Source organism: Microcebus murinus, chromosome 3 (assembly GCF_040939455.1).
Source record: "Microcebus murinus isolate Inina chromosome 3, M.murinus_Inina_mat1.0, whole genome shotgun sequence".
Classification (NCBI taxonomy): Eukaryota; Metazoa; Chordata; class Mammalia; order Primates; family Cheirogaleidae; genus Microcebus; species Microcebus murinus.
In genome coordinates this window covers 56,531,762-56,559,235 of record NC_134106.1, presented here as the reverse complement: position 1 = coordinate 56,559,235, position 27,474 = coordinate 56,531,762, and the positions used below count along the sequence as shown (strand labels likewise).

The 27,474-nt window shown below is 42.1% G+C and overlaps 1 protein-coding gene across 1 annotated transcript in view; it reads right to left on the bottom strand.

The window, feature by feature from the left end:
- PLEK (pleckstrin) overlaps window positions 1-27,474 on the bottom strand; it is a 224,262-nt gene that overhangs the window by 7,176 nt on the left and 189,612 nt on the right. Inside the window, exons 2-7 of the mRNA XM_012750190.2 lie at window positions 18,920-19,026; window positions 8,111-8,266; window positions 7,715-7,896; window positions 5,923-6,014; window positions 2,641-2,825; window positions 1,056-1,160 (exon numbers count right to left, since the gene is read on the bottom strand). Of these exons, the coding sequence (XP_012605644.2) occupies window positions 1,056-1,160; window positions 2,641-2,825; window positions 5,923-6,014; window positions 7,715-7,896; window positions 8,111-8,266; window positions 18,920-18,961 (762 nt within the window). The 5' untranslated portion in view covers window positions 18,962-19,026. The remainder of the gene's footprint in view (window positions 1-1,055; window positions 1,161-2,640; window positions 2,826-5,922; window positions 6,015-7,714; window positions 7,897-8,110; window positions 8,267-18,919; window positions 19,027-27,474) is intronic.

The window sequence follows — 27,474 nt, the reverse complement described above, 5'->3', positions numbered from 1 at the left end:
TCCCTCTTTGTCAATGTAAATATATGCTCTGGTCTGATTTTTGCCTCCTTGCCTATCCCATTAATCACTAAGATGGAACTTATAGGGTCCTAATATGATGTAAGTCAAATCTCTCAGTCCCATGGGACCTATAGACAGTGAATTCATGAAAATCTCCTTACAGCAAATGAGGGGTTCTTTCCACTATATACCGAGCAGTGCTTTTGAGGCAGCTCACAGCAGAGCCAGGAAGGCAAGACCTTGGCCCTGTAAAGCAGCCTTGGCCTGTCTGCCACCATGTGCTAGTATCAATTTGTTTCACCCTGAATATTCCCATGTCTTCCTGCCACTTCTTCCTCTACCAGCTGCTGTCCCTGGCTTCCTTGCTTGGCACAGCCATGTGTTCTCTTATCTCTTGGCATCATTGCGTGCCTTGGCACCTGGTAACTGACTCCTGCCTTCCAGACTGATGGTGGCCTGTACCTGTGGACACCTGCACTTCCCCCCAGGACTGTGTCCACACCCCCAGTCTGGATTTGACACTTGCCTGCCGTTCCTGTGGAGCTGGCCTCAGGCATGCCCTGGTTATGGTCTCACCATGCCCTACTTACAGTCCAGAATGGCATTGCTCTCAGTGGTATATAATGTTCCCTTTCTGGGTATGACCTGGTCCCATTTTCCTTGTTACTTTGAAGGGAAGAGGGACAGGGGAAAAGTAAGTACTTTTACCATACAACATCTCTGTCATTTAGATGGCATCTATTAGACAATTTATCTCCTCTGGCCAATGAAAAGGGAAATATTTTTCTAGAAACATCTTTTTTGTGTTGTGATATTGATACAAGAGGCATCTTCCTACTTCTAGAGGCATCTTCCTACTTCTAGAGGCATCTTCTGCACTACCTGACCTAATGCCACTTCAATCATCTACTTAGCTATTCATCCATCTTTCACTCCATGGGCTTCATTTTCTTCTCAAGTACTGGCCAAAAAAACTAAATGTCATTTCATAATTTAGAAATAAGAAGGACCTGGTAAGGGGGAAAGGCTGGAAGGAAATAGTGATGGCCACTCACCTGCTTCAGTAAACATCCCTGCTTGATAATGACTCCTCTGAATTCCTCCTTCAGAATCACGTCATCATCGCTGGAATTCTCTTCACAGAAGAACCCACTGTCTGGCTATTGGGGAATCAAACAGCAAGTTGACTTCACCAGTACACACTCTATCTCCATCTCCACCTCCCCTCCACCCGCTGGAGTAGACTCCTCCTTTTCCTTCTGCTATTGTGTGTGTTCCAGTCCACATTTCAAAGGTTTTCCTTGGCTAGGTGGTTTCTCCTCCTCCTTTCACTTGCTTCTAAAGACTGTCTCTTTCTTGTCTCATCTCCACTCAAGTGTGATCTTGTCAATATCCTTTTATTTTGTAGGGCCCCCCAAGCTCGATCCTAGGTTTAGCTCCATCTTCCTCACCATGCACATTTCTGCCTTCAAAGCTTTCCTTCTCTTGGGTCATCGTGGCCACATCCTTGAAGGCATGGTGGGCTGATTTATAATAAGCGATAGTATCTTCATCTCAAACTGCCACTAAGCCCCTTCTTTGAGAAAACTGAGAGTATGTGTCCAGCCTCATCCCCTGAAGTCAAGAGGGAACTGGGACTCAGTCTGCAAGAGGGGAAGCTGAATCATACAGAGGAAGAAGAGCCTCTGTGATGGATATTTTTAGAGTCCTGCACTTAAATAGTTTTAAACAACCAGGTCTAAGGTCTGGGAGGTGGGGTGGGAGGGGAGAAAACCAAATCAACAGTAGAACTTCCCCCAAAGTGAAATGAAACTCTGTCTGGGGCATTCACTTCATTTTTGTAAGAAGGGCGGTTCTCTTAAGTAGCTTCCTAACTTCTGCACTCTGATCCAAAATAGAAATGAAACTGCCAAAATTCCCCTAAGAATCCACTGTGGCTTATTTTCCACCTGGCCCAAGGTTAGGTTCCTACTGTGTAACGCAGTGTTTCCCAGTCTTGAGTGGGCATGCATGACAGGAGAGGCACAATAAAAAGATGATTGCAGGAAGTGAAATGGATAAACGCATTTTGTATTGAGTCGCATATTTTAACATACATTTGGAAAAATACAACTAGCATATCACACCTGTGATTTTATGGATGCCCCTCTGGAAAGGAAGCTCCATGAGGCTGGGTTTTTACCTGTTTTCCCACCCCCTACTTTTCCATCTCCTTGATCTCCTTGTTTACGGTGGGGGCTACCTGCCATGGACTAGGGCCTAATAAATTTTTATAAATGAATTATTGCTTAGAATAAGAATAAATATGATACAATAAAGTTTAAAAAGTCTACATAAATAAAATTATTCAGGTAAACAATAGTTTCCTTTAACAAGCTCACCTGGATGGGGCGGGCATTGTGGAGGAGCAGCTATCCAGCCTGGGGCGCATTGTAGCAATACAAGCTCCACAGGGGCCTGGGAGCTTCAGGTATTTCCTTGTTCTCCCTGGCAGACCTTCACCGGACCCCCCACCTAACAGCACTCTGTAGGGCTGGGCCCTTTCTTTTGCATCTGTGTCTATGAACTGAAAAACAACCTAGAATCTGCCCAGGGCAACCCCCATTACAGGGAGAAGAGATGGGTAGTTTTCTCACTTACAAAGTAGTAAAAGGCATCGGGGTTGTCCAGGAAGGGGTTTTCAGCAGTCCCATCCACTGCATTCTTGGACATGTCTCCAGCGGGCTGCAGATACCCTTCATTGAGCAGCGAGGAGGCAATCATGAGGCCTTCCTGGCGATTCCGGACAGACTGGTTAGACACCAGCCAGTCGATGACACAGCTACCTAGGTAGGACCATCAGAGGGAAAGTCAACTCTCTGAGCTGAAGAAAAAGCCACTGACAATCACCCCTGAACTAATTCTGGAGCACTCAAGTGTCTGCCTTGTCTCATCTTCCCTGTTATTCCAAGAAAGAGGAAGCAAAATCAGTGGACTAGATACCTGGAAACAAAAGAAACAATGTAAAGGATTTTTTTTTAAATATCTACATGCTGCTTAATAAGCAACACATGCATCAAAGAAACCGTTTTTACTAACCCACTCATTTCTTCCATTAATGAACAAACATTTATTTAGCACCTACTAGACGCTAGGTACTCAGACAGGTGTTAGGGAAATTCCCTCAGGGAATCTAAAAGGGTGAGATGGCTGATAAGTCAGTCTTGTAACCAGATATGTCAGTCAGTACCGTGGAACTCCTGGGTCAAATGTGGAGGCGTGAAAGGGGAGGAGAGGGTGGGAGGAAGAGGCTGTGTTCTCATGGTCACGAAGAAATTCATAGAGGAACTGACACTGGGCAGAGGCTTCGAAAATGAGTGGGCATTTGCCAAGCATGTGAGGCAGGGACTCCAAGGGACCAGCCACAGCGAGGGAGCGGCAGCGTGAACAGCTGCACACAGGCATGAAGAGCCCCGTGGGGCAGGGGGACGGCGTGGTGGAAAGAAGGCAAAAGAAAACGAGAGGAGGAGGAAGGCTCAGGGTTGGTGGGGAAAGCTTTGATGGCACATTAACAAATTTGGTAGTGAGAAATCATCGCAAGTTTTTAAATAGGAAGTAACACGATGGATGTGGTGCCCTAACTTAAAATTTGATGGCAACACCCGCACTGGTCGGCACACTGGCGCAGGGGCTACCGGTAACCTTGAGAAGTCACTCAACCAACCTTCTGCCTCAAGAGGAGACTGCAAAGAGAATAAAATGAAATCAACCCACAAGTTGAACTATTAGCTGGTGACGATGAGGCTTTGTTTTAAAAACAGCACGTTCTTTCTCACAACAACAAAAAGATGTATAAGGTTTTGGATATGCTAATTACCATGATTCGATCATTACACAATGTATGCGTGTATCAGAACGTCAATTGTACTCCATAAATATGTACAATTATGTGTCAATTAAAAGATTTTTAAATAAAATAAAATAAAAACAGCATGTTCTTTACAAACGTAGCCAAGGAGAGAGTCAACATAACAGCCTGCCAGTCCCGGGCTATCCACACAGGAGCAGTGGGGGCTGCACCCTCAGGCAGGAGTGAGAGCAGTGGGCTAGTGAGCCTTCCACATACTTCGTATATGGCCCACTTTTCTTTGTCTCCAAGGGTGATTTAATGATTCTGCATTTCAGCTTTTAAACCTCACAGCAATCTTGTAAAGGACCTTTGTTTTACGGATGAGAAAATTAGAGCTCAGAGAATTTAAGTGACTTTAGGCCTAAGTTACACCTATTTTGGGCTATCACTTTTTAAGCATCCTAACCCTTGAGTCTGTGCTGGTTCAGCTCTGCATGCTGAAGCTTAAAGACAAGTTCAGTCTAGGGTCCCTGTCACCTGACATTCAAGGTCCTCCATCACGTGCCAGCACTGCCCGGCTCTCCTGCAGTCTTCTCCTAGCTAAGGCCACCTGACTCCCACATGAAGGCTCCATCCACAGAAATTTCTAGAACCTATCCTGACCTTCAGCAGGAAGGACTAAAGAAAGTGCTAGCTCAACACTCTGGGACTCAGTGACACATTGCACAGACAATAAGTCTGGCCTGGATCTTGTGCCCAAGTCTACACTGGAACCCCCCTCCTGTTCCCTTTGCCCGGGGCCCTGTCTGGTGATCTCAGTCCTGCTGGAGTTAGGGCCCCATTTGCTCTTGTCAGTTTCCCTTACCACTACCCACAGCTTGGTATCTTGATCCCAAATCTCATCTCGGCCCTCACTTGTCTGATGCTAATGGGCTGGTGCCTTAAACCTCCAAAGCTCATTCCCATGGGAAACTCCCCTGTCACCACAGATCACACCTGCACCCCTTCACCCTGCTGGCCCTGAGCTGGACCATTGTCCTGGATGATCTGTTGACTTCACATCCTCTCAGATTCTATATCCATTGTATCTTCTCAGAGTTTTCTTCCTTTGACCGCTCTTGTCACCATAGGCAAGCCAGGCCCGGCATCTGACAAACCCAGTCCCAAACTACATGTCCCATTTTGCTCTCCCTAATGAACCAACAGCCCTACCAGGCTAGTCAGTTTCTTTCTCTAGACACATATTCTGCACATGTCCTCACCACACTCTGCCCAGCCTCCTCATCAGAAAATCCCCCCACAGGTACTTAATGAAATTCTACCTATCTTTCAGGGTCAGATTTAGATACTACTTCCTATTCACCCCCAAAAGCCCCTGAACTCTTCCTCTTTTATGAACTCATAGAATTGATCGTGAAAAAAATGTGATCATTTAAATCATAGTAACCACTTGAGAGCTTGCACCACGCAGCACTTAGCCAGGCACCGTTCTACACGCTTAACAGCAAGCCTGGGAAGTGGGTGTGCTGTGATTGACTCCACTTTATAGACAGGAAAAATGAGACACAGAGAGGTTAAGTTAATGGCTCAGGGTTTTACAGCTAGAAAGTTGCAAAGCCAAGATTTGAACTAAGATAGTTTGGCTCCAAAGAACATGTTTTTAACCACTACACTATACTACCTAAACTTATAAAATGTATTGCCCAACCCTGTACAGCCTCTGACATCCCTAATATTGTCATTTAAATCTTACATTGTATGCCTTGGTCCCCATTTAGCATAGTAAGGGTTATCCAATTCTGTGTCTTATCCAATTCTGTGTTTATTTCTAGCAGTTTTCAACATACTGCCATTTATTGAAAGAAAAAAAAAACCTCGATTTAGCTGGAACTTCCAAAACATTATCCTGAACAACAAAGTTCTCTTCTACTCTCCTTTCCATTTTCACCCTGGCAGGCCCCACTCTCATGCTCCCCAGTCTGCATCTGGAAGCCCGTCCACCCACCTTGCTCCACACACCACCTCCCCCACACACATAAGGCTGAAGGAGAACTCCCTCAGCTGCCCTATTTCAGGCATGCAAGTCCTTTTACCTGTGAAGCAGTGGTTAAAAATCTTCTTGTCCTTCTCTAGATTCAGGTCTTTTATTCCTTTTTCATTGTCTTTCATGGACAAATACAAGGCACTGCAAGAGATTTAAAAAACAAAAAAAAACAAAAAAAAAACCAGTTGGATGAATAGGGCACATTTCAGAATGGTGAGTTCTTCCAGGAGCTGTCACCTTACAGAGGCTGCCCAGGAGCACTACCCCACCCCCACACCCACTCCAGGTATCCCCTGCATATAATCTCTCTACCAGATCAAAAGTAGTTAAAGGACAGCATGCATATTTGCATAACTGTGGACTGCATTGCATTTAGCAAAATGGACTAGCAAAGTACTTAACTGTCTCTTAAATGAATTAAGCTCTTTGTTTATTTAACTATTGGCACCTGAGATGGAGGGTTGCCCCAAGTTATGTGCCAAAGATGAAAGATTCTCGGAGCCAATTTTCCGCACATTATAGATCTTTAAGGTCCCTCAATCCTCATGTCACAATTCCTTAAAGGTCTTCAAGAAACCATCTGTTGTAGACATTTGCCTCTAAGAAAGTGAATGTTTCCACTAAGCTTATCTCTTATTTTTGAAATGGTAAGCTACAAGGCAACATAGTGGGAAGTTCTCAGCTTTGCCCTGGAAGTACTAAAGCAAAAATAGCCTTATCAGAGAAATTCTATGTAACAAAACAGAAGGCCAGTTTCATGTATCCTGTGGCTTCACACAGTCCAAGCATCATTCCTGGCCAGCTCTGACAGTCCTGGCCAGGAATGTGGTCACTCGATGTCTGCAGCCAGCAGCCGAAACTAGACCAGGTGCCTCCTCTTGGGTCTTTACCAAAAAGCTTCCATGGTGAGGGAAGCCGTTCCGTCTCACTAAGCTCAGTGCACAAACTGTATTGAAGCTCCATGACATGCCGAACCTTGTGCGAGTCATGGGAAGGGGTATCTTTAGTCCCCTCTCAGGACCTCTCCCTCCACCCATGAAAACAGTTCTTGTTGGACATCTTAAGCAGCCAGTATGGGATTCTTTTCATCAGGGCTCCTGATTCAGGGAATGTTCAACATAAAAGCAAAACTAGCAGGAAGAGATTCCTGGGGAAAAGAGCTCATGTGACTGGAGCTTTGAAACGTTCAGGAAGGAAGGAAGCCCATTCCCAACCTCTGTCAGGGGCTAGAGCTACCTGTTGGCCTCTGACCACGTTTAGGCTACAGCCATTGTCCGCAATTCCAAGCCAGCCAACATCAGAGGCCATTAAGCCTGATCAGCGCACAAATGGCTTCCACCCAGGATGGGTGTTCCCTCTGGCTGGCCCTTCCTCACTGTGAATGCAGAAACTTGAACTTGAAACCTTGCTTGCTTGGATACATAGCTCCTGCCTTTTCCTTCCTACCTAGAGACCTCAAAGCTTTTTTTTTTTTCCAAAACTAACTTATTATGGCTGCTTTATGTGTGCAATGATGAGTTTCTCTCTCTCTCTCTCTCTCTCTCTCTCTCTCTCTCTTTCATCTTGATCTTTCTCTCCATTACCCAATATAAAGGAAATTTATACTCCACTAGCCTCCTCTCCTCAGCTGGTAGGCTTTGGAGAGGACATGATCGCTCCTTCAGACCCAGGAACGCATCTTAGTGCACCAAGTGCCAGTATCAACTGGTTGAGTGGTTACAGACTTCAGAGGTGGCCAAAACAAGCAAGCCTTGGAGCAGGATCTGTTATGCTTTTCTCTATCAGAGGAAAGAAAAAAAGAGAAAAGGAAAGGGTAGAGAGAAGGAAACACAGAAAATCACCCTAAGTCAATGGTTTCTGGCAGTCGAATGGACCTCCTGGTGGATTTCCTTGAAAACTTCTGTCCTCCTTCAATGCATTTAATGGCCTTCTTGATGTCCCGAATCCAGGCATCTCTCTCCTCAAGGAAGGCTGCCTGGAAGAAGTGGTCCTGCTGTTTGGTCGTAGTGATCTTAAACACAAACTGAAAACCAAAACACATGCCATTAGCAATGACTCCTTTCAAGGGGCTGAGCCCCCTCATGAAGCAGAGCAGTTGACCCAAACCCATTCTGGCCAAGAGCCACCCAAAAGCCAGGGTGGAGTGTGTGGGCTGGTGGAACGAACTGTAGGCTACGCATGGACTGAGAGGTCAGTGCCTGACCAGGGGTTCATTGCAGTGGATGATGTCAACTCACCATCCTCTTGCCAAAGTCTTGACAAGGGCTGGTCAGGGTGCTTCCTTTCAGGGGGATCATTCCTTTGGGGCTGTTGTCACTTTTCTTCTTGTAGAATTCAATTCCATCTTCTAACAATACAACCCACATGGGTTTCCAGGTGTTGAACACGCTCCCCTGTAATGACAACAAAAAGAGCTGAGATGGGCAGGGATCTTTGTAAATTGTATTTTCTTCCTAACATGAGAGATCCTCTATTTTCTTAGAGTTGGTTTAAAAAACTGTTTCATGACATCATCTCTCTCCCTTTAACGTAAATACTCTCAAATCAGTGACTTTTTGTAAGGTGCCTATCTCATTTCTCTGCCCTTCCCTTTGCTGTAGCTGACCCCACTCTCCGGAATGCCCTTTCCCAACTCTCCCCTCTCCCCTTTATCTCCTTGACTAGCCTCTCCCCATCCTTCAGTGCTTAGCTTAGCCCCTCATTGATGAACAGCACCCACCCACCCTGATCTTAGGGCCACCATCACTGCTTGTGCCACACGCTCTGGAACTTTGTTATATGTTGCCTTATATAGTTCTTTAATTGTCTTTGGTGTGGTTATCTTTTCTTCTCCCTGGCAATGACATTATTGTATACTTTCATTGGCTCATGGCACTGAACATACAGTGGATGTTCATTAAAATAATGCAAAAGATTATTTCCCAAACTGCCAAGTGCCGGTGGTTATCACACTTCACTGAGAAGATCAACCAGTCCTTCTTACTATCTACTCCCTCCTCACCCAGACCCCCTTCCTGCTATAATTTCTCCTGCACCTCCCTTTTCACATTCAGTTCACACCACTAAGAACCACAAAGAGACAGCCTCATGCAAACATTCTCACCCCACTGCTTTGTGTGAGAACTGTCAGCAGGGCTTTCTCCTATAACTTCATCTTACCATGGTCTAAAAGTATAGTTCATATGTTTTTGGTCTTCATGAATTTTTAACTGTCTAGTTTGAAGAGGAAAAAAATAGAAAAAAATAATCACTGATATTTGATTGGAAGGGTTTTTATTTTTGTTTTAGAAATTTTAATTCTTGGAGGGTTTGTCAGAATTTAAGAAAGCCAAACATTCCAAAGTTAAAATGTAGGAGGTTCTTTTCAAAATATGATCTACAAACCACCTAATGTGACTCACTGAAGATGGGTATAAATAAAAGTTGATCCCAACCCAAAGCTGCCTTCACTTCTAACATCTTATAATGCTGCTGAAATTGCTGAATCCTAGACAATCTAGCTAAGCTTTATTTCTTCCCTACTGCTGAAAGTTGGGTAAGACATATGCCCTCTTGGAGTCTCAGTTCCTAGCACCAAAATGGGGATAAGAATGACTACCACAGAGCTTTCTAGCACATGTTAAGTGACATAATGTGAACAGGACTTTGTAAGTTCAAATGTGCTCTACAAATGCAAGGTTGTATTATTAAATATCTTGAGAGATGGCTACATATAAATGCCTTCAATACTTTGTGTTTCCAGCACAATAAACAGCTGTTCTTTCATCCTCTTTCTATTCTTTTCTAAGAAGGAAACAATAATTCTATCTTACAACATAGTAACAAGTATTAATTAGGCTTAGATAATGTATAAAATATGTATATATAAGTGTATAATGCAAGTATATACTTATATGTATCCAATGCATATATGCATCATACAACGTATATATTTTATATATACATTTGTATATTTTATATATAAAGTGTATAAAAACACTCTGTCAACTATAAATTTGCCACCAAATTATATGTTCCAGGAGAGCAGGAACCTACCTCACCATGATATTAGCAGATGCTCTATAAATAATATGCAGAATGAATGGTTGTAATTAAAATCCATTATGATGGCCGGGCAAGGTGACTCACACCAGTAATCCTAGCACCCTGTCAGGTCGAGGTGGGGGGATCGCTCAAGGTCAGGAGTTCAAGACCAGCCTGAGCAAGAGCGAGACCCCGTCTCTACTAAAAATAGAAAGAAATTAATTGGACAATTAAAAATATACAGAAAAAATTAGTCAGGTAAGGTGATGCATGCCTGTAGTCCCAGCTACTCAGGAGGCTAAAGCAGGAGGATCACTTGAGCCCAGGAGTTTGAGGTTGCTGTGAGCTAGGCTGACGCCAAAGCACTCTAGCTGAGGCAACAGAGTGAGACTCTGTCTCAAAAAAAAAAAAAAAAAAAAAATCACATTATGTGTTAAAGAGTAATTAAGACTGATAAAGAAATTATTAACATAAGAATAGAAACAATAATATGTAGCAATGTTTTCTAAACATGGCATTCTATAGACATATGCAGGACTTAATACATAGCATAGCTCTGGCCAGTGTGGAGGCCCACATTTGTATGACCGGGCTGCTTAAGAAAGCAGCCTTCAGGGAAGAAGGGGACTGTCATTCTGCTGGAATTTTTTTAAAGTTAAGATAAAATGTATATACATCTATTTAATACAATCAACCCATAAGCCGCTCATGGGCCATTACCAAGGGGATCTAGTATGGGTCTCTCTACTTTCCTTCTTGTGTATTTCAGGTTAACTTTCTGTGGTTTATTTTCTGCTCCCAAGCCTTCTGTTCAGTTCAACTCAGGAATGGCAAATAGATCCTTTACCAAGTGCCAACTCAGACTGAGCAGTAGTGGATGCCTGTAGCTGGACTCACTGGAAAAGCGTCATGATCCAACAGCCTTGCCTACCATGGGATGGAGGCCAACAATGGGCCTGCACGCTGCAACTGCTCCCAACCCTTGGGCTTCTCCGATTTTATGCAAATACGAACATCGAGAAGAAACTCAGGCAGCAGCCCTGGGTGCAGGCATGGCTACTTTGTATAAAAATCACTTGCAAAATATTTTATGATGCCAGAGTGAGGCTGCCCACATCAGTGTGGCCCTTAGGAAAATCCTTCCTTAAAAATTTTTCACTTTGGGTTAACAACAACTTCCCCATTAGCAATAAATTAACCATTCTGACTAGACCAAAGAAGTGTCTCTTTCTGGTCTATATTTTGGGAGGGCTTTGGAAGGTCTATTCTTTGACCCATAATGTCACTCTGTCATGACCACCACAAAATAGAATTATCATCCAGTCCCAGCAGATCCTGCTGCTTATCTCAGAATACAAAGGGCCTCTATATAAAGGCCCAGTTGCCCAAAAGGAAGGCTATTAATGCCAAGATAAATATTTGTGGGACTATCACTTTGCTTGTCCAAACATTTCCTCAGTTTGAGCTACTAAAATAATTCTTTAAATTAAAATATCCTATCTCTTTTCCACACAGGCAGAATAACTATTCCAGACTAACACTGGATTATTTCCTTTTTTAAAAAATGAGCAAAGTCAGGTGCTACACCAACACACAAAATAATCTCAATCAAATGCTTGTTTTACATCTGAGAGAAATTCACATCCAGAATACAAAGAGCTTCTGCAAATCAATACGAAAAGTACAAAGAATCCAATTTTTAGTTGGGCAAAGAGTGTGTATCAGTTACTTTGCTTAAGATATCCAAAAGCTTATGAAAAAGTGTTCAACATTATATGTTAGGGAAATACAAATTCACACCACAGTGAGATACCTCCTTACACCCACTAGAGTACCTAACATTTTAACAGTTGAAGAAGGGTAAGACTTGACAAGGAACTAGAATAACTGGAACTCCCATACATGGCTAGCAGGAGTGTGAAATGTCACGGCCAACTTGAAAGGGTGTCAGGCAGCTTATACTGAAGCTAGACACATACACGCCTTTTGAACCAGCAATTCCACTTCTGGGCACAGATCTGAGAGAAATGAGTGAATATTGCCACAAACGTTATATATAAGAATGTTCATAGTACCTTTATTTATAATGGGCAAAAACAGAGAATAACGCAAAGGCTCATCAATGGGAGAATGAATAAGCATTACAGACAAGAGCCACTGCACCCAGCCACAGTTTGGTAATTTAAAAAGTATGTGGCCAGGCACAGTGGCTCATACCTGCAATCCTAGTACTTTGGGAGGCCGAGGATGGGGGGGTCATCATCACCCTTCAGATTGCTTCTATAGAAACTATTCCATCTTACTTATCTCTCCTATTTAATCACCAAAATAACAGCACATTCATCCTTGGCTGAATTGTGGATTTTTTCAGTTATCTAGGATATTATTGAGTCATTTAGGGTAGCAGTCCCCAACCTTTTTGGCAGCTGGGACCGGTTTCATGGAAGACAGTTTTCCCACAGACAGGGAGAGGGAAAAGGTTGGGGGATGATTCAAGCACATTACATTAACGGTGCTGGCAAAGCAGGAGGCTAACACTTTGTAAAACAAGAGGAATCTGACCACTTATAACACTTCAACATTCTGCCAGGTTCAGTAGTGGTTAGTTAGGTTAGCATGGTAGAATTGGGGTGATTGCCCTCTCCAATTGGACATTGCTGCAGCCACCACTTTCCCACTGGATAACCTGGCAGCACCTCCCCTCAGCTACCCCTAAATTTTCCCCTTTCTGGCCCCGACCCGCTTGGCGCCCACCCAAGAGCATACCTGGGTGTGTGATTATGGAATGTCCAAACCAGAGAGGAATTTAGGATTATCTACCGACACTTCCATCACATATAAAAATGTAAAGGCAAGTGAAGTGACTGGCCTAGTACACCTGATCAGTTAATGTGACCCTGGGGCTAGAAACCAGGTCTCCTGATTCTCAGTTTTATGCTCTTTCCCTTCCCCTCAGATGCCATCTTCATTTTGGTTCTTGCATAACTTTGAGTAACTCTGGAATCTGGATCAATTTCTTTAGACCACTTAGCTAGATATTTCACTTTAATGGAGATATATGCACACACATGCACACACACATACACATATATATCTCCATATGCTATATGGAGAGATATACTTACACATGACATATATGTATGTGTGTGTACATATGTAGGTATATATAGGTATGTATGTGTGTATAGCATATGTCTACTTTCTCCCATTATACACTAAAACTTATAAAATTACTTGTCTGCAATGGGCAAGTTTTAGATGCTGAGTCAGATTTAAAGTTTCCCAGTGAATAGCTGATCATCATCATGGGACTGGCATAATTTAGCACATAACAGTCTGACATTACATGACACCAAAGTAAGGGATGAGATATTTGACCAAACAAAAAAATAAACTTCTGTACATTTAAAAAAATTGCAACAACTGAAAAGCAAATGAAAATGCATAGATAATTACAATATATTATCATATGATTAAAGGTTAATATCCTTAATATGTTTTTTAAAACTCTTTAGAATCAATACAAAACATACAAAATACTTTCAATTTTTTAAACGGTCAAACAGTATAAACAGGCAATTCTCAAAAGAAGAAATACTTGGGTCTAATAAACATAAAAATGTATTGCTTCAACAGCAATCAAAGACATGCAAATTAAAATAATAAGATACAGTTTTTTCTTTAATAATATTCTTTAAAGACTTTTAAAAATCTTTTTTAAAAGATGTGAAAAATAAAAGAGCTCTATGTGTCAGTAGTTTGAAGTGGGCTGTCAAAAAACCTAAACTCACTGTCAGCTGTAAGCACTCATTGACTACTACCTGTCCTACCTGCAATTCTATGGTTGTCAGGTGCCCCTGGAGAACTATGTTTAGTCCAGGGACCCTCAAAGCTGCAGATAAACTGGAGCCTGTTCAAAAGAGAGCACCAAGATGGCACCATCTCCTGAGGAATTGTTGAAGGAACTGGCTGGGCTTTAACCCATAAAGGGATGGGCAGAGCAGATGAGAATGGTCTTCACAGCTAGATTGTTTTGTAGTACCAATAGGTAGAGGTTTCAGGAAAACAGTTTCTGCATAACTTAAGGGAGAAAAGTAAAGTAGTGAGTTTTCTGACAAGAGAGGTATTCAAGCATGCTTGTTAACAGATTAGTAAAAGAAATGCAGGCCACAGATGAGAATTTGATTAAATGTGTTACATCCATTTCTACACTGAGATTCCACACATCTATTCCAAAGAGCCTACTGCTCTACTTCCATTTACTCTTCTATTTCCAGATGCTCCTGCTAACCCTTGGGCCACACTTGCAAGCCGGAAGAAATAATAAATCTTAGAAATATATTTTACATAATCATCTAAAAACAAGTACCCTGTCTGAAATGGCTTTTTAAAAATACTTAAAAAATTACTATATTATGGAACCCTGATTCCTTGGTCTCTATGAGTCTGTTTTAGACAAATTTCTTTCTTTGAGACATGTTCCTTCAACAAATAATGTTTGAACAGCTCCTACATTTCAAACACTGGCCTGGGTGTTGGGGTACAAAAATGAACAAGATCCAGTCTCTGCCCTCAAATAGTTCACAAGCTATGAGGGGAGAGACTGCCCCTCAGGTCAGTGTGAGGAATGCACTAATTGGAGCGTGCCTTCCTCGGTACGCCCAGTTTCACTGGAAGACACCACAGCCAATGGCTGAGAGTTGGGGCAGCTGGATTTTTGTGTTTGGAACCCCACCCAAACACTTCCTACAAAGTGAAGACACCACTTTTAACTTCCCCTTTACCTCAACTTCTCTTTTCATCTGCTGACGTATGAATGGAATTCAAAGGAAAGTTACGTATTATGGTCAAAGCTATGTATCTAACTTAAACAGAACTATGAGTCACTATTATATATTTTCCCACACCCATGGGACATGTTATTTTAAGTGGATGTTGCATTCAATGAAGCCCTTATTTCTACTACATCATAAATCATACCTTCCAGTTTTCCACACTGGTTCACAAAATCACTGCATAACATCCCAAACAAATGATTGTTTTGTGCTTGTGTAAATTCACTGAAGGCAAGGAACAAGTCTATTCAGTAGTTTATTTTTTTATGTATATAAACTCTTCCAGGTTGGACAATTTTTCAATAAAAACATATTGCTTATTTAAATAAGCAATACAGAAATGGTACAGAGGGCTTAAAAGCATGATTTATGGAGTCTTAGATTTTGATTCAAATCTCAACTTCAGTTCTTCTAGGTTCTGTGACCTTAGGCAAGTTACTTAATTTTTCCAAATATTGGTCTCCTCACCTGTAAAATGGGTGTAACTAAGTACCTACTTCCCATTGTTGTAAGGATTAAATGAGATAATACATTTAAAGAGCTTAGCAGAGTGGCTAGCATGTAGTAAGTGCTGAAGAAATGGTAACCATGTAGATAGGTAAGAGTACAGTTTTGTAGGTAACACTGCAGAGTCCTTCTGGTATGAGGTTCTCCTGGGTACCACCCATCATAGCAACAGTGCTTTGGAAAAGAAAGCCACTGCCATATGAGCCCATGAGGGCCACATGGAGAGTAGTTACACTCTGTGTGATGCTGGGGACAGACTGCTGAGTTTCAAATCAGGTCTGCCACTTATTATCTATGTGACCTAGAACAAAGTCTTTGACCTCTCTGTACCTCAATTTCCTGATCGGTAAAGTAAGGATAATCATTGTACCCATTTTGTAGGGTCTTTATAAGTATGTTACATAAATGCATTAATGCATTAAATGCTTATAACTAACCCTGGTGCAGAGTAAACATCACATAATGTAGATACTACAATGATGATGCATCAATGGGTGCAAACTGCTGGGGATTATTTCATCCTGTCCGGAAGATAGTGTAGCTGCAAGGAAGAATTCCTAGGCCAGGCCCCGACTCTCCAGCTCTACCTTTCACCTCAGCCTTTCCCCTTCCACCTCAGTTTGCTACAGTTCTTTTCTATTTTGCCCCAGCCACTGTCCTTCTCTTTCCATCACCCCAATTCCTGTGCTTTCTTCCAGCCTCACAAGACATCCAAATCCCTAAGCCACTCTTATGAGTTTGTCCTGCCACATGAAGTGCTTGCTGGGTTGGTTGCCATGAAAGCAATAACTTGCTCCATTAACCCCTTGGAATGAGATCAGTTTGAAAAATGACTTGGAGGAGCCTAGGTTATTCATGGCAAGTGATTTGCTCCTCTCTCTCTTTTTAAAGCTATGACTATGAACACATCCATTTCAGTAGTATGTGTTCAAGGACCTTCCAAATATGTTTAACGCCTAGAAAGTAACTTTCTAATCAGAGAGAAAGGGAAGCTGAGGTTACTAAACCCAATCTTTCCCACAATGCAGTTTGTCCAGGCCCCACTCTGGCACAGAGCAGCAGTTCATCTGGTCTCCATTTTGCTGGCTTGGGTAAGCCTGCCTTTCAGAGTGCTGCACAGGACCAATGAGATAGATGGTGGGCTTTGCCTTTAGGCAGGCCTGGGTTTGAATCCCAAGTCGTCCTCTTACCAGCTGTTTGACTGTGGGCAAGTCACTTATTCTCTCTGAGTCTTAGTTTTCTCATCTGTAAGATGGGGTTCACACAGGGTGGTTAGGATTAAATGAGGTCATATTTGCACAGCAGCCAGCCGCTGTGTGGTTGGCTCTAAGTGCTTTCTTGTAAATCAAAAGTGATAAGACTGAGGCAGGAAAACCGGATGTTATTTAGAATGACAGCGTTGGAAAATGACAGAATCGTGTATTTTCCCTCCCCCTCTTAACTATCATCTTTATTTAAAGACCTGTCAGGAGGCAAAAGAGGAAACCTGAATTGTGAAATGCGGATGGTTCTCTTGCACAGAAAAAAAGCAGAAACATTTTATAGTTAGCGCCATTGACCGTTGACCCCAAGATTTCTGGCTTGACAAAATTGCACCAGCATATTCTAATGTTGTACTTTTTTTCTTCTCAAAATATCTTATCCTCAATAAAATTATTTCATAAAACAAGACATAGGAGAAAGATGTTCTTTATTACTACCCAGGTATCTTAACCTACATAAGAGAACGAGGAAAGATTCATTTATTATTGGTTGTCATGCTTTAACATCAATAACCCTAGCCAAAGCTCCTAACAGTGTAGTCAGAGAAAGATGTTCTAATTTTTTGTTTCTAATTTTTTAAAAACTAAAACAAAAAAACTTGCAGAAATGTTTCCATTACTTGCTTCTCAAGATAGTAGCCCAAGTGATCAGGAAAGAAATAAATCAATTTTGATTATTATTGATTCTCAGAAAGCACATTGGTGTCTATTGCAAGGAATCTACATATACCTCTGTGCAGATGTGTGTCTTTTCCAAAGGATGTTTCAAAGTATGGCTAGCCAGAGAGATTATCCACTGAGTGTCCATTTATTTTCCAGCACCAACTCATAACTCTCACAAATACATTATAAACCCTAAATTAGATTAACACATTGACTGCCACTCTAGAAAAAATTTTCCTTGGGGCCACAGTGTTTTGTCAAAACAAAACGATCCTTTCTAACTTATTATTTTTTACTGTTTTCTGAGTGTGAGTTATATGCAATGCAATCCATGTTTTCAGAATTAAATTGTCAATATTAATTGTAACAATAAGAATATCAACAAGTGAGATTTTCACAAATCAACTGCAGGGTTTTGCTTTACGAGGCTCTGGGCTCAAAACTAGCCTGAGTTAAATACAACTCACATGGCAGTCCATGTGTTAAATTTTCTTTAAGAAAATGTAGGGGTATTGAACAGAGCTTAGTGCCATAAGTCAGAATTCCAGGAGTCAGAGAGTGGGCTTCTGGTGTCAGCTATGTCACAGCCATGTGACCCGCCACAGTTGCTGAGCCTTCTGGATCTGTCTCTTCTTCTGCAAATGAGGGAATTGGGCCAGATGACCTAAGGTCCCCTCAGCCTGAAAACAAGATGAAATCAGGCGCCGATGTGTGCTACTTAACCCCAAATGAGTGGCCTAAAACAAAGTCTCATAAGTGTTCATTCAATTAAAAAGCTAGACATCCAAAGGAAAGTACTGAATTCGGTTCACTTCTGAAACACGGAGCTCACTTGGGTTAGTGCGAGCACGCTTGTGTGGCTAGGTGTCGCCCACAGGATGCCAACAGGCCCTGCATGTGAATTCACCATTCTGGGCGGTTTCACAACGACTCAGCACACACTGCACACACCCAGCATCAGAAGAAAGACCAACAGTGCTAACAAAATTCAATTTTCCTGATGCAACACCAGTGAGACTAAGCATTTTTGAGTAAACTCGAGTCTCCATTTCCTCATCTTTAAAATGGTGCATCTGCGACCTTGGTGGCATGTTACACAAATTTACTAAGAATTGTGAGGGAAGAAATTTTAGCCCAATAAAAAAAGATAAGATTTTTAATGCATCAGTTCTAAGAAGATGGCCCAAGAAATAATCTATAATTACTGTATCATTATATCAACTCATCTTTAATCACTTTATTCTTTCTTCTCCTCCAAAAAAACAAACAAACAAAAAACTAAGGGGTGGTGGAATTTAAATAACAAATGAATAGTCTCTCCAAGTAAACTCTATAGCACAGGACTTTAAGTCTTTTGGCAGAATGTGTGTATGTGGCTCTTGAAATGGATATTCTAAATCCTGAGGGAGTTAGCCTAGGTCCCCACCTTCCAGACCCTGCAGTCTAGAATTCTCAGACTCATCAAATCAAACCCTGAGAAAGAGTAAGCAGTTCACCCTTAAGAAACAGAAGGTAGTTTCTTAACTACCCTCCACTGGAATATGTATTCGCCCAGCCAACCCCCACATTCTACAGGCTGCCATGCTCCGCTGTTCCAACCCAATAGGTTCAGCATAAAACATTCAGCATCAGAAGAAAGACCAACAGTGCTAACAAAATTCAATTTTCCTAAAATGAGTGAGTGAAGCAAAAAACTGGACACCAGTCCTCCCCAGCCAGTCTCCCTGCTGGCCTTATAAGTGGCCCTTCTACTCACCCTCTTCACAAGGTAGCCCTCCCTGATCTGCTTTGGTTCCATGTTGGAAGGACAGACAAACAGACAGGTCCACTCTCAGACAAGTCGTCTTGGCAGCTCGACCTCCTCTGAGAGCGGAGGTGCTTGTGGGCTGTCTTTTCTACAGCCCTGTCTCTTTCACAATTTCCCTTCTGCTATGAGCGCATGATCACATCCTCTTCCCCTCACTGGGGTGGAAGATCAGAATAAGGAACTGCAGAGCTAACAAACCATTCTTTGCTAATGTTGGAGATTTATTAAAATTACAGCAGTGTTGAATATTTACCCAAGGTAAATTTTTATTACCATAAAGAAAATCATTCTCCTAAAGAGAAAAAAAAACTGATGAAAGGAAGAGGAAGATGAACAAGAAAATTTTATTGGTGAAGATTGTCCTATCTATGGATTATTTTTGAGATCCTGGAAATGCCTTGGAAATAAAAATTCCAAGCAATTCATAACTGTCTGGTTAGCATAACCAAGTTAACTATTAAGTGGATGCTTGTTTATTTTCTTTCCATGCCAGACACTGGACCAGGTGTTTTTCAGCCTACCTAATTTAAGCTAAATCATCACAAGAAACTCATAAGGAAAGTGTATTATTGTCCCTGTCTTAGAGATAAGGACACTCAGGTTCAGAGAAGAAAAGCAGCTGTTCAAGGTGGGACCACAGGTAAGAGGTAAAACTGGAAGACATGGGAGGGACAACACGAGGGGGCTGCAGCATCCCATTGGGCATGAGAAAGGTGTTCCACATTGAACGCTTATCCCACAGTGGGCTTGTAAAAAGAAGTCCATAATCAAACATGTTTTTGAGAAACTGTACATAATAGTCCCAGCTTCACAGCTCTCCTCACAGATTAACAAATTAAAGCTACCCTCCTCCCCACTAAGTACTACAGTGAAGAATCCTATAATATAAGGGTGTTTCCCAAACTCCTCAACCACAAAATTCTTTTTTGAACAATTTCTATGAACTTATTTTTATTTCAAAATCTTAAGGGAGTACAAATGTTTTTGTTACATGGATAGCTTTTAGAATTCTTAAGTCAGAGCTATTAGTGTGCCCATCACCTAAATAGTGTTCATTGTACCTGTTGGGTAGGTTTTCTATTAACATTTTTGATATGCATTGAATTATGTTTCCCAAAAAGTCCTAACCCCTAGTACTTCAAAATGTGACCTTATTTGGAAATAGGGTTGTTGTAGATATAATTAATTAAGATGAGGCCATACTGTAGCCTGTGGGTCTTTAATCCAATATGACTGGTGTTCTTATAAGAAAAGGAGTGAGACATACAGAAAGAAAACAGTCATGTGACTACAGAGGCAGAGATTGCAGTGATGGGTTTACAAGCCAAGGAATGCCAAGGGTGGCTGGCTGCCCAGCAACTAGCAGCAGCTGCAAGAGGCAAGCAGGGATTCTCCCCTAGAACTGTCAGAAAGCACGGCCCTGCGACACCTTGATTTCAGACTTCTAGCCTCCAGAACCATCAGACCATAAATTAAAACTATTGTTTTAAGCCACACAATTCGTGGTACTTTGCTATGGCAGCCCTAAGAAACTAATACAATTCTGAAAAATGACTATTCTATAGAACAAACTTTGAGAAATGTTAATCTGATCACATGAAAATGAGCAAGTTAGTTAATTACTCTGCCCATCAGTTTTCTCATCTGTGAAATGGGGATAATACTATAGAATCTATCCAATTGGGTCATTCTGAACATTAGATAAGACATACATGTAAGTATTTAGAGGAATGTTTGGAATATAGTAAGTGTCTGTAAATGTTAGTTATTCCTCATCTTTGAGGTAAATCTCCATTATCCTAGGGCTAATTCTTTTCAATAAATTCAACAGAGATTACAGAAGCAATCAGAGGACTAGATTCCCTACTCGTTCCTTTTCCTCATTACTCCAATCAATGTTCTTTGGCTACATCCAACGGACACCAACTCTGGCTCATATAGCCAAATAGGAATTTCCTGGAACAAAATGGGGTGGTTCACAGACTTGAAGGATTGACACTCCAAAGGGGCAGGAACCAGGGCAGCTGTGGGATTCCAAGAAGCAAGACATCAAGAAGAAAGAATTGCAATGGTGTTCAGGCTCTGTGATGGTCTCCAGGGAGCAGGCCTAGCTTGGCTTTATGCCTCTCTCTCAGGCATCAGAAGGGGGAGCATGTGAACTAAATGGGGTAAGGGACTTGTCTCCCAAAGTAAAATCAAGGTGCTGCCAACAGCAGAAAAGTGAAAGGTCCCTGGGCAAAACCAACGGATGTCCACAAAGCCATCAGAGGAGCCAGGAAAGTTAGGGGAGAGAAATTCTGTTCTTGGAGTTTTCTGAGAGCTTCCCAATTCCCTCTCCTCTTCTCTCTAGTTTCCTTCTTTCCTTTCTTCCTTCCTTCCTTCCTTCCTTCCTTCCTTCCTTCCTTCCTTCCTTCCTTCCTTCCTTCCTTCCTTCCCTCCCTCCCTCCTTCCTTTCCTTCCCTCCCTCCTCTCTCTCTCTCTCTCTCTCTCTCTCCCTCTCTCTCTCTCTCTCTCTCCCTCTCTCTCTCTCTTTCTTTCTTTCTTTCTTTTGAGACAAAGTCTCAATTTTTCCCTGGGCTAGAGTGCCGTGGTGTCAGCCTAGCTCACAGCCACCTCAAACTCCTGGGCTGAAGCGATCCTTCTGCCTCAGCCTCCCGAATAGCTGGGACTACAGGCATGCGCCACCATGCCCGGCTAATTTTTTCTATATATTTTTAGTCGACCAATTAATTTCTTTCTATTTTTAGTAGAGCTCGCTCTTGCTCAGGCTGGTTTTGAACTCCTGACCTTGAGCGATCCACCTACCTCAGCCTCCCAGAGTGCTAGAATTACAGACGTGAGTCACTGTGCCCGGCCCCAAGTTATGTTTCTAATCAGCACTCACTGCCCTCTACCTTTCACTTTTCATTTTATACTAATATATATTACATAAAATTATAGATGGCCTGTCATCAGTGTCTCATTGCACCAAATTAATTAGGAATTATTAGAAAATATTGGGGATGGCTGGGAGTGGAGGAAAACACAGTTGATGGCACCTGGGTAAAACAAAGGGGTGACTTGCCACATCTGCATTCAAACAAGTATTTTGCTACATGTTTATAGGTAATGGACGCAGTTCATAGATTTACTAAGTCTGATGTCATAGCTAAATGTATCTCCTTTTGTTTAATTGATCAAGAGATTTCTAATTTGGAATTTTTTCTCCCTTTCTCCTAGTATGATCAGAAGACTTTAAAGAATTCTTTCTCACTCAGGAACACCGTATTATTTTTGGATGCCTAGAGTGTAAAAGCACTCCTTTACCTCCACCCCACACTGTGTTCTGAACAATTAAATTCACTTCAAGAAACACAATATTCAGTGCTTACTATGTGCAAGGTGCTGGAATAGGTGCAGGGGTAAAAATGTCTTGCCACCAAGGAACTTCCCAAATTTGCGCATCACCAATTGATAGATTAGATGCTGCCACGCTTGCCCCTCCCCCTCCCTGCCAGGGGTCGTCGTGCCTGCTTAGCGGCACCTAGTGGGCAGTAGGGGGAACTGTCTGAATCAATGGCATCAGGACTTCCTCTCAACAGAGTTGGAGCACATTTTTCTCTGCTCAGATCCCCTTCTCAGGCCAGATCATTAGAATCTCTTTCAATATCTTTCTTATATGTGTGTGTCTAGGCTTACTTTTTAAAATCTCTTTATGTCATACATTGAATCAATAACCTTGGAAACATTCTTATAGTAGATGTTATTGCTGTAAGGGAAAGTTAAGACTTTTTGAATAAGCAAAAAATGACTGTGTGTCTCCAGGGAAAACTATGCATTGTTTACAGCACACCTTTTCAGGTTATCTGTTTCTATGGAGTTTGTGTCTCTTCTTGTCTTGGAGTTGTTTTACAACTCTGTCAATTGCAGATAAATGCAAATAATTCTTGTTTACAGCCATGCAAATAAATTCTGCCTGATGGAGGTTTAATAAACTCCACCTCACCCCACTCCCTCACCCCACCTTCCATGGAAGAAGCCAGTTTTGTGTCCATTTGTAAGTGTGTTCCAACATTCCTTGACTCCATGTAAATTTGTCTTTGACCTCTCCTTTGAACCAGCAGTAGTGACATCCAGCTGATTTCCTCTTTATTTCATGAGTTAAATAAAATTTTGATGCTTTCATTTTATTATACATAAGAGTCATAACTTTATTCCTTTTGAAAATTTATTTTTTAGCATTGTTAACTCAAAAAGAGCTTAAATTTAGCTGAGAAATATCAGAATACTGCTAGTACTCAATATAAATTAAGGGAAAGCTGTCAAAACCTGTGACCAGTCTGAGATTTGACCCAACTTGTACGCTAACAAGTCAGCCCCACCAGTTTCATGGAAGCTCACAGAGGACACAAGACTTCTGGATGTTTGGATGAGACAAGTGACTTTGCTGCTCAAGGCACAGTCAACAGGATGAGCTTCGTGTTTGTACTGGTTTCTCTTGGCCTCAAGTGCTATTGAGGGCAAAGTGGAGCCACCCAGATGGATGCTGCACATACTGAGGGTTTGCATCACAGCCGAGGAACCCCGAGCTTAGGGAGCATGAACCTTTCTACAAGCAAACCTGCCCAAACTTTGCCTCAGACAGAGACATTACCTTTATTATACTGAATGGTAAATGAATTTGCCCTTTGCTCCAGAGGGAGACATGACCTCTGTCTTCAAGGCTATTGTTTACTATATGAGCATCCATAGAAAGAGAGTTCTTCTATTTGCAAGTTACACTGAAACACAAGAGATCCATGGAGAATTATCTCCTAAGATAAAGAAAGAATTAAGTTGTCTAATTCACTTAAACCCATTAGAGGATATCTAGGTGGTGCCCAGTGGGCTTCCATTTCAAGACAGGGAACCGAGTCTATACATTGAGCAAGCCCCTTATGGCAGACACACACACACACACACACACACACACACACAAAAATTCATATCAAAATGATAAAAAATATATCAAAGTGTAAACACATATATACCCATTTGCTCTGAAGAAAGCATTTCTACACATATTATTTCCTTGCTCTGTCAGCTGAGAAGGCTTAGAAGCAAGAACACCCTGGCAGTAACGAGCACACCTCGCTCCCAAGTCTTGATTACTAACACTCTTCTCCAATAAAAGAAGCTAGAGGTCCTTAGAGAAATAGCTGATTCTAGGACTGTGGCAGGAAATATACAAGATGAACCGAAAGCATCTTGTAGTACCAGAATATGAAAAGTGCTAAAATTTTTAATTAAAAAAGCAACCAAAAAAACCCCCAAAAACCACAATGATGGATTATGCCAAAAGGATACATGAACTAAGTGAAAAGCTCCCAGTGGCCAAAGCTGGAAAAATTTGAGTAAGAAAATAAATAAAGTAGTATGGCTGAAAACCTCCCAGTGGCCAAAGCTGGAAAAATTTGAGTAAGAAAATAAAGTAGTACTGGGTTATAAAAATAAATAAGTGACTGAATGCATAAACAAGTAGAGGGAGAATAGACAAATCTATTCCAAGATTCCAAGGACTCCAAATAATTTATGTAGTGGAGCGTAAATCCTCACTCCTTAATTGTGGGCTGCATATAGTGACTTTTCTAAGAGCACAGTATGGACATAAGGAAAAAACAGTAACTAATAGCGGAGAAACTTGACAAACATGACCTCAGCCAGTGCCAGGTGATCACCGTTAACATCAGTGCAGCTAAGTCAGGTCATAGTGTGTGCCTTTGAAATGTAATCATGAGAAAGGTGTTAGACCAAACCCCAGTTGAGTGACATTCTCCAAAATACCTGACCAGTACTCCTCAAAACTGACAAGGTCATCAAAACGAAGAGTCTGAGAAACTGTCACAGCCAAGAGGAGCCTGTGGAGGCATGATGACTCAACGTAATATGGGCTCCTGGATGACATCCCAGAAGAGAGAAAGGACATTAGGGGAACAACTAAGTAAATCTGAAGAAAGTGTGGACTTTCTAAATATAGAGTGTATCAATATTGCTTAATTAATAATGACAAACACGCTGCACTGATGTAAATGTTAATGATGGGGGAACTGGATGTGGAGTATATGGGAACTCTGTGTACTATCTTAATTTTTCTGTAAAACTAAAATTATTCTAAAGTAAAAGGATCATCTTAATAAAAAGAAACCATTTTCAATTCATCCTCATCTTCCTATTTTTCATCATGTACAGATGGAGATTCTGATGCAATTTCCATATTTTGGCATTCACATTCTATTTGTTCAAAAAGGCTTGAAATGTTTAAGAATTGCTTTGTAATTGGACCCTTGTTTGGTCAATTCTTCCTTTCCCCCTGAGGACTACGGAGGTATAGAAGATTGCTTTTTAAAGGGTGTGCCTTTGTTAAATTCAAGATTTTAATTCAGGGTATAATTCTCTGGTTGTTTCAAGATGGAAAGCATCCAGAGTTCAGATTTTTAGAAGTATTATTAAATAAAGGCATGGCACTGCCACCAATGACCAACAACTAAAAGAATGGATCCTCTGGAAGAATCCCATCAATACAGGCAGGCTGAGAGTTCTAGCGGCTGAGGGGTGATTGCTGAGGATTGACGGGGACCAAGTACCAGTTCTGCTAGGACATTCAGAGAAGTGAGCGAGCTGAGTGCCTGGGTACTCTGCCAGCTCCCACGTACACAGAGAGCAGACTTGCTAAAGGAGGAGTGTGGCTATTCTGCCTGCCAACGAGGGCAGTTGCTCTAATGAAAGGGCAGGCTAGGGGGAGCTGCAGGCTTACAGAACACTGTGCAGTTTGCAGCACAATGGCGGCCAGCCATGGTGGCAACTGAAGGCTGGATCCAAGCTGTGTCTCAGGAGCCGCCCAGGCCTGCATGCCAACAGGAGTTTAGGCTGCCCTGGGGAAAAGGTACCTTTTTCTTTTGTGTAATAGTCTCCTCCTCCAGTTAAGCACTGTGGTCAAGGGGTTGCTCCTGCCCAGATATAATGAATCTAAAATTAACCCTCTCCTGGGATGACTGTGCCAAAAAAAAAAAATAAAATAAAAAAATAAAAAAATAAATAAAAAAAAAAATAAAATAAAATTAACCTTACTTTTTTATTGTTGTTTGGGCTTCAATGACGTGAACAGGAACAGAACTTACCTCAACTCTAACATTGAAATGTATCGATCCTACTCTTGAAGGATAAGGAGCAAATAAAAACAATCAGTAGATGTGGAAAGATTTGACAGCTCTAAATATAACACATTCTTGAAAGAACTAGACCAGTAGGGTACCATCATTGAATCATATATTTCTTCTCAGTACTCCCCACTGTGATGAGTCCTTCTCTGTCCCTTGGATGAAATCTTGGGCAGGTTTCACAAGCTTCCTAATAACTCCCAGCTTTAAAAAAAATCCAAATCAGTCTAATAATCATACGACTCTAGTCCAGTGTAATATAAAATGCTACAAACATTTTTTTAAATTTACAGTGTTTCCTAAACCCCCAGTTTGAAAGGTGGAGTAGGGGGAGAAGGTTGTGATCAGCTTCTTCACACCAGCCGAGCTGCCTCTCCAGCCCCATCTGCTGGGTCTGATTTTATGATCTCTCCAGGGTGAAAGCTTCACTAGGCCTGTCTCCTGAGTAGTTCTGGTACCTGAGGGAGTGGGGGTGGGGGTCTATTAGGCTTTGAGCCTTAACTCTTCATATCTATATGTCATTATAAGTTAATTTGAAAAATTCTGCTTTTCAACATATCCTAAGGGACTATGAAGATGCCCTATAGTGCAGACTCCTTCCAAGTGGCCCTAATCAATCAGTTGCCCCAGGCCCGGGGCCCACTATGGCAGCCGTGGACTAGGTTGTGCCCAGATGGCTTGGCCCCTGACCCCCAGGGCATTGGTGCCCCTGCAAGGCTGATGCACCATGACTGGCTCATGTTCTTGTTGGCTCTACCATCAGGGACTGAAGATGATAAGCCTCTTGATGCAGACAAGGTCCCCCTCCTGGCTTTTTGAGTGCCACTCCCCCCTCAGTCTCTGGAGTGAGCTCTGTAAGGGTCCCTTCATCCCACCAGTTGGTTGTCTTCGACAGGGTCCTTTGTAAGCCAACCCCAGGCAGGCTCCCCACAAAGGTCTGCATCTGGCCCCAGAAGGCAAGCTCTCAGGCCTCCAGGCAGTGGGAGTGCTGCTTTGTTCCAGTGTGTTTCTTTCAGCTCTGTCCATGGCCTTCCTTCTTCAAATCTTTCAGATTTGGAGCACTCTGAAAATCCTCCCTGAAATCTCTCTCACTTGGTCTGAGGCAAAAGGAGCATGTCCTCCCCTCCCAGATGGGGATAAAGGGGGAGTGGGAAGTACAGCACCCTGACCAAGCTCCAAAGGCATCCCCTCCCTAGCCTGGTGTGCTGGCACACACCTGTAGTCCTAGGACTTGGGGAGATCAAGGGGGAGAATTGCTTGAGCTCAGGAGTTTGAGGTTGTAGTGAATGCCACTGCACTCTAACCTGTGTGATAGAGTGAAACCTTGTC